Raw genomic sequence first — 9,806 nt, forward strand, 5'->3', positions numbered from 1 at the left:
AGGGGGGGGGGAGGGAGGGGGCGGGGCGATGGGGATACCTTTCGAGCGTGGGGGGAGGAGGGTCTTGGTGGCGAGGGGGCCGGCGAGCCTGACCGGGGAGATGGCTCGAGTTGTACCCTCCGCGCGTCTGTCCTCCGCCCCCCCCCCCCCCCGCCCTTCCCCCAAGTCCCGGCGGTGGGTCCTTCAGCCGGCTGCTCGATGTCGGCGGTGTGTGGGCGCCACAGTGCCGAGCCTGACGCTCGAGTCGTGGTGGGGCGCCGGCGTCCGGCAGCCGGTGCGGGCCGCGCGGTGCGCGACAGGGCATGCATTCCCCCGGTGCGTCCGTGCATGATGCGAGTGTGTCTTCCCTGCGGGGGGGGGGGGATCACCCTCAGCGCCGGGTCCGAGGACACACCAGCGCCCTGGCGCGGCCGTGCTCGGGAGGGGGGGGGGGAGGCAGGCGGCGCCGAGGGACTGGGCCTCGGGCCGGCCGAATGACCTGATACCGGTCGCTCCGGTCCGGAGGGAGCCGGAGAAATGGCGGGAGATCGCATGGCCAACCCGCGCGGGCGGCTCGGGCGGTGCTTCCATTGAAGAACGGTTCTCTTATTCGTGCTGAATAGTATTCCGCCCATGTGATACACCCCTACGAGCATCCCCGTGCTCCGGGGCCCTCGTACCGTCGGGGTCCGAGACTCCGTCGGGGCCGGCCGCGGGGGAACGAGGGGCGCGCCCCGATCGGGGCATCCCGCCACCCGCGCCCCGAAGGCCGGCCAGGGGGCCCGCGACGATCTGCACTGCGTGCGGGTTTGTTTACTCCCGCGGGTATTAGTAGAGGCCCACGGCCCCGGGCGCGTCTCTGTCAGTAGACGCGGCAGGAATGCGCGCGGGCGGCCTCGGTCTGTTGTTTTTGATGCCTGCAATCGGCCAGAGTTGGGTGGATGCCTGCTTGTATGTGTGCGTGGTTGCCAGGGCGGGGGGGGGGGGGGGGCCTTTGGCCAGATCTCGTAGATCGCGGGTGAGGACCCCCGTGGCAGGGGATGGTTCCTTTTTTTTTCTCCCGCGTCCCTTCTCCTCCTGCGGGGCCGAAAGACGCGAGGCCGGTGCTCGAGATCGCCGAGCCGGGCGCGGGCAATCATTTGCCAAGGCGGTGCCCGGGGGGCATGCTCCGTGGTTTTTGCCTGCCGGTGCCCTTTGGCGGTGGCCCAGACTCCATCACCTTTGGATCGGACCTGCGACGGCAGCCCCCGGGGAATGGACCCGCTTGCGCTTTTGCCCGCGGTCGGAAAGGTCGCTGCCCGACACACAGCACAGCCTCCCGGCTGAGGCCGGCGGCCATGGTGGTGTTCCCCGCGAAGGCCTTCGACGGAGGGGACGAGGGCCGGACCGAAGATAGCGGCAGAAGAGGGAGCCCGTGGGCGCCTCCTCGCCCCGGGCAGGCAATACCCCTCCCTCTGTTGCATCTCCGCACACACACACACACACACACACACACACACACCACCTTCTGACAGAGCCGCCTTTCTCATCCCACACTCCTTGACTTGGGCCCTCGCCCCTTGCCTCCGCCCCGCTGTCCCGCCTCTCGCGACCCCTTCTCTCCGACCCGATTGCCGACGCCGTGCGACGAGTCATCTGGCCAGAAGAGGTCCCGCGCGCCGCGAGCTCGCCCCGCACCATCGATACACACACAAACAAGGACACGCACACACACACACACACAAGGACACACACAGATACGCCCACCCCTTCGACAGTCAAGGATGGGCCAAAAGCAAGCCTGTACGTGCCGCCAAAAGGACGGCCCCCGGCCGGCGGCTTGAAGATGCCTCGCCCCTGCCCCCAACTAACGCGGTGGTTTTGCTTTCGCTCTTTTTTTTTTGCACCCCTCCCGGCGCGCGGGGCAGACAAACGGTCCAAGACCTCCCGGCTGGCGGGGCTGATCATCTTCTTCCGCGCGGCCTTCTGCCTGACGGTCTTGGGGCTCGGCATCGCCGCCAGCTATACCTACTCCCTGAGCGGGTACCTGGAGCAGATGCACGAACGAACGCGCTCCGCCGCGCACGGGGCATGCATGCTGGCGGAGGACACCCTGCGCGGGGCGGTGGCCCTGCCGGAGCGCGCGGCCCAGGCCATCGACGAGGCCCTGGTGTCGGCCACCAATGCCGGGGCCGGGCTGCTGGAGGCCGCGGCAGCCGGGGCCACCTCCGGGGCGGTCGACGCGCTGGAAGCCTCCACCGAGATGCTGGTCCGGGGGATGACCTGCTCGGTGGACCAGCAGCTGGAGAGCCTGCTGACCCTGGCAGCCGGCCAGGCGGATGCCGCGCAGCTGGTGGCCGACGGGTCGGTGCTGCTGGCACGCAGTGCCCTTCGAGCCGCGGAAAACATCACCTCCAGCATCCTGTCGGCCTTCGACCAGTTGACCCAGGGCGTGGTGCGCCAGTGGAATGACCTGCTGGATGGCCTGGCGCGGACCTTCCCCGGGCTGAATGCCCCGGCGCTGATGCTGCCGCCGGCCCCCCGGCGACCGACCTTCCCCCAATTGGAGGATGTGGATGTGCGAGGCCCGGTGCTGGCGGCCCTGGCCCAGGTCCCGGCCCCGGGGTCGCTGGTGGGCGACACCGTCCAGCGGCAAATCACCCGCGGGATGGAGGCCCTGCGCGAGGTGGCCGCCGGGGCGCGGCCCACATTGGATCACCTCCGGCTGCCGGCCGGGTCTCGGCCGCTGGACGCGGCGGCCAGCATGCGCGAGGCCCTGGCCCGGGCCGACGACGTGTTGAGCTTCTGCGCGCGGGTGGACTACCGGCCCCTGGACGAGGTGTTCCGCTTTGCGCGCATGGTGGTGGACATCGGCACCGCGGTGCTCATCTGCCTGGCGGTCATGTACGCCACCGGGGCCGGGCTCAGTGCCTACTCTTCCTACCGGTGGAATCGCGTTCTCTGGCTGAGTGCCCTTCGTGGCCGGGGCCGGGATGGCGACCGGCCGGCCGGCCAGCCGGGCCCATGGCCCGACAAGAGCTGGTGGTCGCGCGCCATCGCCGCCACTTGGACCTGGATCCGGCACTTCCTGGCCGTGGCCCATCACCCCCCCTCGCTGACCATGCTGCTGATCGGCCTCATCGGGGTGGTCATCTGTGCGCTGGTGCTCTTCGGCCTGCACCGGGCCGAGGATAGCTTCATCGAGCAGGTGGTCCCGGCCATGACCGCCTCGCTGGAGGCCGCGTCGCAGGGGCTGCTACAGGTGACCATGGAGGCGTCGGCCGCGGCCGCCGGCCGGGCCAATGCCCAAATCGCCGGCATCGAGAATGCCCTGGCAGCGTACACCCGGCTGAGCAATGCCGGCCCGGTGGAGCTGTCCCCGGGCCCGGTGCTGGATGCCCTGGACCTGATCGACAAGACGTGGAAGCAAAATGGCGCGTCGGTCTTCCTGCCGATCTCCTGCACCATCGACACCATCAAGCGGGTCCTGGCCGGCCTGAGTCAGGTGGACTTCGCGGCGCTCCTGCCGCGGCTGGCCTTCCCGCGCGTGCCGGAGGACATCCTGGCCTTGGATGCGTCGGCCGTGCCGCGCCTGGCGGGTGATGGCATTGCCACGGCCGCCAGCGCCTCGATCGAGGCCTGCCGGCGGTACATCCGCCAAACGCGCAACGGCTTCATTGTCATGCTCATCTTCGGGGCATGTGTCCCGGCGGCGGCCATCATCTACGCCACGGTCATGGTGGTCCAGGGCCAGGGGCCGGCCGATGACCCGGTGGCCGCCCACCGGCGCGCTCGCCAATCGGCCAGCGGCCAGGAGCAGCAGCAGCAGCAGCAGGCCCCCCTGGAGAAGGAGGGCGCTGTCGCCGCATCGCCGCCCATCCCACCGCGCGGCAACGCCGGTCTGACCCACCGCGGCCCGGCGCCGGCTGCCGGGGCCACCGCCATGGCCACGAACATCCCGCCGCGGCCGCCCCGATCCACGGACGGCTTCATCGTCCGGCCGCCGCTCGGGGGAGGGGTCAGCCCACTCACGCATGGGGGGTTCTGCCCGCCGCCCCCGGGACCATCATCCTTCTAGTGCGCCCCCCGTGGAGGGGGGACCCCCGATGTGCGCCGCCGGGGCCCGGAGGCGATGGGGCCCGAGCCATGTGCCGGCGCCACCCAATATAGACAACACATACACCCGCCTGAAGGGGACATCCGGGGCTGTGAAAGGCCGGGGCAGACCAAGGGCGAGGGCGAGGGCGAGGGCGAGGGCGAGGGCGAGGTCGTGAGCGAGACAAGGACAAGGACAAGGGCAGCATCATGACACAATCACCCAAAAGTTGCCCCGCTCTTCCCCCTAGATGGGGCCACCACCGCCACCCCACGCATGCGGCGCGGGCCCGGGCGTTCCACCGGGCGGCAACGGCGGCCCGCCCCCCCGTCCCGCCTACCTCGCCCCCGACGGGGACCCCGGCCGATCCATGGCGATGGTGGCGCCCCTCGTCTCACACGTCCGTGGGCACATCCCCCACCTGGCCCGCCCCGCGGCACAGCGCGTCCCGCCTCTTTCGTGCGGTGGAGGGCGGGGGGGGGGGGGGGGACGCCCGGCTCGGACGCCGGGCCCCTGCGATCGTTCGAGGCGAGTCTGCCGTCCGTTTTGAACCCCAGAGACAGGCCGGGGGGGGACGAGGCCGGGGCGTGTTCGCCGGGCCAACGGCCATAAGGCGCGGCGCGTCCCGGCCTCGGGGAGCCTCTGCTCGAGCGGCGACATCGCTCTCCAACCACCTCCCCCCCCCCTCCCTCCCCCCGCCCCTGTCCTGTGCCCTCTCCCCCTCCTCTCTCCCCTCTCCGCCCTACCTGCGCCATTTCCCGAACGAAAGCGATGCCTCCGTCGTCATGACGGACAGCCTGCCCGCAACGCGGATTGTTGTCTCGACCACGGGGTTCTCGCGGGCTGAGCGTGAGCTGCTCACACGGCGCCTGCAGCGCCTTGGGATTGGCGTCACTCCGCACTTCAACCCCCTGGAGGCGGGGTTCCTGATCGCCGCCGGCCCGGGCCCCGGCGATCCGGATGGCGGGTATTCGCAATCCCAGCGCCCGGGGCCGGCCGGCGCCGACGGCCCAGGCGCGGCCCCTGCCCCCGGGCCTCCGCTCAAGCTCCTGACCGCGCACCGGTGGAACATCCCGATCGTCACCATTCAGTACGCTGCCGATGGCCATGCTTTCCTCCCTCCCTCCCTCTCTCCCCCCCCCCCCCCCCCCCCTCCCCTCCGCCTGTCCCACTTGTGCCGGACTCCCCTCCCCCTCTTCTGACGCTTTGACCCTGGGATTGCTCGTGGAATCGCCCATCTGGTCAGCCGTCCAAATGGCCGGAAAAGAAGGGGGTCCTTAGGTCCTGCCTGGTGTTGGGGCCTTCCCCCTGCCATGTGCCCGTTTGCTTGCCTTCCGTGCGAACTTGTACCCCCTCCGCCTCATGGCGCCCAGGCGGCATCTCAAGCGAGCGCCTTTCCGCTGACCTCCAAGCAGAGTGTGAACTCGATGCTGACCCAGCAGCGCGAGAGCGCCCTGGACCTGCCTAGCCCTCCCCGCGGTCGCCGGCCTGTGGGCGCCCCTCCCCGGCTCCATTTCATCTCTCGGGGCCCCTCGGTGTCCCGCTCGCTGACCCGCGCCCTGCCCGCCCCCCCCCCCCCCCCCCCCCCCCCCGGCCCTCCCTGCCGGGTCTTGCTGTCGGTTGGATTCTGACCCGCTCGGCCTGCTGCGTGGCCCAGGTGGGTTGACCACCTGGAAAAGACCATGGCCCTGGAGTGCAAGTCCCACAATGTCACCCCGCCGCTGTTCGGGCCGGAGGCCACGACCGCCGACCAGATGGCCTTCCCCCTGGCGGCCGGGCTTTCGACCCCGCCGCCGGAGCTGCTGCGCCTGCAGCGTGTGCGCCAGGCAGTGGCCCCCCGCCTGGCGGATATGGCCGTGGCCTCGGCCCGGCGCTTTTTGGCGCCGGCTCCCCTGCCACCGCCGGGGGCCGGGGCCATCGATTGGCGCAGCTCCATCGGCCTGGTGTCTTTCGTCGCCGGGGAGGCGGCCCCCGGCCAGGGCACCGGCGCCGTGGATGCCGGCGCGATCCCCGGGCTCGGGGCCGACAAGGTCGCGCGGCTTGCCCGCTTCCGCCACTCGGTGGAGCGGCACATCCGGGCCTTGGGCAGGGCCCTCCACGGGCCGGGGGCCCCGGCCGCCGGGGGGCTGGTCCAGGCGCCGGCTCTCTGCTCGGTGGACTCGACAATCCGGCTGCTGGCCCAGCTGGACCGGGGGACCCTGGCCTCGGCGGCCGCCACCCTGGCCCGGCTCCGGGGGCACCTTTTCGAGGAGTATGCCCGGCGCATGGACGAGGTGAACCTCGGCCAGGCGGTGCTCTGCCCGGCGTACCTGGTGGTCCTGCACCGGCTGGACAGCCGCGACGCGGCCGGCGGCAGTCAAGCCCCCGGCAGCCCCGGCGGCCCGGGCAGCGAGGACCTTGGCCGCCTGCGCCTGCGCCGCCTGTGGGAAGCCTTCCCATATGCGCGGCTGGTGAGCCGCAAGTGGGCCATCGAGCTGTGCGGCCTGCCTGTCGGGGACTTTGCCATGCGCTTCCCGGCGGCGGTTTTCCGCGCCCTGCCGCAGCAGCTGCCCATGTCGCTGCTGGTGGATGACAGCCAGCACATGCTGCGTGTTCCCCAGCCCGGCCGGGGGCCGGACCACCAGTCGTCCTCCGGCCGGACACCCGGATCGCGCCGGGCCCGGGCCCAGCCCGTGCCCCCCTCGGTGCCAGGCTTGTCCAACTCGGCCGGCTCGCCGGTGGCCATGCCACCGGCCATGACGGCGGGGGGCCTGCCATCGGCCGGGCCGCGCGTCGCCGCCCCGGCCCCGGCCCCGGCCCCGGCCCCGGCCCCGGCCCCCGCCGCCGCCGTGGCATCCGGACCGGGGCCGGATGCCCCGGCGGCCGGCTCCCCGGCGGCCGACATGGCGGATCTCCCACGCCCGGAGGCCATTGCCCCGGCGGATTGTGCCTTTCTCTCGGGCGACCCCGGGTCATGGGTGCTCGGGATGCTGGAGGGCGCGCGGGTGCTCCTGTCGGAGGGCTTTTCCTCGGCCGAGCGTAATCTCCTGGTGCAGGGGCTGAATGCCTCGTCGGCGGTTCGCTGCCAGGCCCCGGGCCAACGCCCGACGCACATCCTCGTGCCGGAGGCCCGGCTGCCCGGGGCCGCGACCGCCGACGGCGGGCTCTCCTCGGGTGCGGCCGGTGCCGGGCCCTTTGGCCGGTCGGTGGTTCGCCTGTCCGACGCGGCGGTCGGGCATCTGCTGCTGGGCCCGACCGATGTGGAGACCCTGGCCAGTGCGCGCGAGGCGGCCGGTCTGCCGGCCGTCGGGCCGGAGGCCGGGGAGCTCTTCGACGACCTGTATGACGCCTTCCCCCATGGGCAGTCGGTGCTGACCGGGTCGATGATGCTCTCCTCCGGGGCGTCCTTCGGGTCGTTGGAGGAGCTCGCGGCTTTGGGGGCCGGTGCCGGGGGTCGGGGATCCTTGGGCCCCGGGCGCGCGGCCGGCGCAACGGACGGCCCGGTGTGCGTGGCCCCCGGCTGGCTGGTGTGTGTCCTGCAGGGGGGCGACCCGGATCCCGGGGACTGGAATGACGCCTCCGGCCGGCACATTCGTCGGTATGGGCATGCCGGGGCCGTGCCGCCGGCCGCTCGGGCCGCGGCCGAGGCCGCACGACGCGAGCGCGCCGATGCCGAGGTCCAGGCGGCCGCCGCCGCCGTGAATGCCACCGCATCGTCTCTCATGCTGATGGCCGACGAGGGCCCGGCAACCCCGGGCGGCGGCGGTCCAGCCGGGCGCCTGCGCGTCCGAGCGGCGGGGTCTTCGTTGCGGGCGCGGCGTCTTCCGGCCGGGGCCCGCGGCGTGCCGACTACCCCGACGGGCGGCGCCGGGCCGGCATCCCTGCTGGCCCCCACCTTCGACCTGGGTGCCGGGGATTTGGGGCTCCTCTCGCGGTCGCTGCTGTCGCCCACGCCGGGGCCCGGCGATCTGGACATGCCGCCGGTGCCCCGGGGCGTGGGCATGTCCCTGGGCGACCAGCCGGCGGGGGGGCCCCTGCGTGGCGTGGGCCTGGTTTTGGGCCCGCGCTTGCGCCCGGCGGCCGATGTGCTGCGCGAGCTGGCCACCGACCTCGGGGCCACGATCCTCCCCTCGGCCACCGCGGCCCAGGCCACGCACTACCTGCACTTTGACCTGTCGGTCTTCAAGGGGCCCGTGCGGCCGGAGGATGTGGCACACCGGTCGGCCCTCTTTGGGCTGGTGCTGCGGGCGGCGGCCAGCGCCGCGGCGCCCGGCCCGCAGCGTGCCAGCACCGTCGCCGGGGCCAGCCCCGGCCTCACGGAGGTCGATCTGCGCCGGGCCTGGCGCGATCAGGAGGCCTTGGCCGAGGCCCGGCGCCGGCGCCTGACCCTGGTCCACCCCTGCTGGCTGGAGGCCTGTGAGCAGCGGGGCCGGCGCCTGGCGGACCTCTCCTTTCCGGCTGGCTTTGATCCGCGGCAGTCGCTGTCGGGCTACGAGCCGGCCGGGGCGCTGTCGGCCGCCGGTTCGGCGGTCTCCTCCCTGCTGCTGACGCCGACATCCTCCAAGGCGGCCACTTCGCTGTCTTCTCCCTCGGCTGCGCCGTTGCCGGCGCCCTTGACGGCCCTCGGGCACCACGACCATTGGGAGGGGGGGCTGCTGCCTCCGACGCCACGCCTTGGGCGGTCGCGCTCGGTCGCCGGCGCCGACGAGGACCAGGACGACATTCGCGACTCCACGCAGTACTATGAGGAGCTTCATCGCGATGACATCATCCTCCGACCGGCCTTCGCTTCGACCCAGGAGCAGACCTTCTTCCAGGCGGCCCTTGGCCGGCCACTGAACCCGGGTCCCCAGCATTGGGCCGGCCTTTCGAGCGCCGAGCCCCGGGGGTCGGCCTTTCCCCCGGCCACCGACACGGCCGAGGTGGATCGGGCCCTGAATGAGATGCTGGCCCTGGGGCCGGAGCCTGCGGCCGGCCCGGAGGAGGACACCGCGCCGCTGGCGCTGTCGGCGCTGGTTCGGCGACAGCCGGCGGGCTCGGCCGGGCGCCGGGCGCCATCGCACCTGGGTGCCAGCAGCGCCGGGGCGTCTCCCCCTGCCGGGGGCGGGTCCTCCGACTCGCTGGCCGGCCTGTTGGACTCGGATTCCGACTACTCGACGCACCTGGCGGAGGATGATTTCGATTTCCTCGACCCGATCCCCTCGTCGCAGTTTGCCTTCACCCAGGCGGTGTCGCGATCGGGCCCGGCCAGCGGCCACCACGGCTCATCCTCCTCCCTGGCTCCGACACCGGCGGCTCGAGGGAATGGCCATGCGGAGCACTCCCCCGGCGGGCATGCGTACCAGTCGCCGGCGGCCGGGCCGGGCGGAGCCCTGCAACAGGTGTCCTACGACGACACCATGGCCAAGCTCCGTGCTCGTTCTCTCATCAAAGACCTGTATGTCGTGCTGGTGTCGGCTTTGTGCCGACTGCTCTCCCTCCCAGTCGCTTTCTTTCTTCTTTCCTTTTCCCTCTCCCTCTCTTTCTCTCTCCTGTCTGACACCTGACCTTCACCGGTGCAGGCCGCGGTACTTTTACTGTAGCTCCTCCCTTAGCAGCGCTGCCAAAGGCGATCTCCGCAAAAGTGCGCATCTTTTCTCCTTCTCTCTTTTCTCTCTTTTCTCTCTCTTCTCTCTCTTTTCTCTCTTTTCTCTCTCTTCTCTCTCTTTTCTCTCTCCTCTCTCTTCTCTCTCTTTTCTCTCTCTCCTCTCTCTTCTCTCTTTTCTCTCTCTTC

The 9,806-nt window shown here is 71.8% G+C and overlaps 2 protein-coding genes across 2 annotated transcripts in view; both read left to right on the top strand.

Moving 5' to 3' along the window:
* Window positions 1-1,459: 1,459 nt before the first annotated feature.
* Window positions 1,460-4,143, top strand: H696_03416 (hypothetical protein). The gene is made up of 2 exons (XM_009497282.1): window positions 1,460-1,761; window positions 1,887-4,143. Exons 1-2 carry the CDS (start codon window positions 1,743-1,745, stop codon window positions 4,034-4,036), a joined length of 2,169 nt encoding a protein of 722 aa, XP_009495557.1. The 5' UTR covers window positions 1,460-1,742; the 3' UTR covers window positions 4,037-4,143.
* Window positions 4,144-4,738: 595 nt separating this feature from the next.
* H696_03417 (hypothetical protein) overlaps window positions 4,739-9,806 on the top strand; it is a 7,039-nt gene continuing 1,971 nt past the window's right edge. The window contains exons 1-3 of the mRNA XM_009497283.1: window positions 4,739-5,144; window positions 5,712-9,470; window positions 9,595-9,656. Of these exons, the coding sequence (XP_009495558.1) occupies window positions 4,840-5,144; window positions 5,712-9,470; window positions 9,595-9,656 (4,126 nt within the window). The 5' untranslated portion in view covers window positions 4,739-4,839. The remainder of the gene's footprint in view (window positions 5,145-5,711; window positions 9,471-9,594; window positions 9,657-9,806) is intronic.

This window comes from Fonticula alba, assembly GCF_000388065.1.
Source record: "Fonticula alba strain ATCC 38817 unplaced genomic scaffold supercont2.5, whole genome shotgun sequence".
Taxonomy (NCBI): domain Eukaryota; order Rotosphaerida; family Fonticulaceae; genus Fonticula; species Fonticula alba.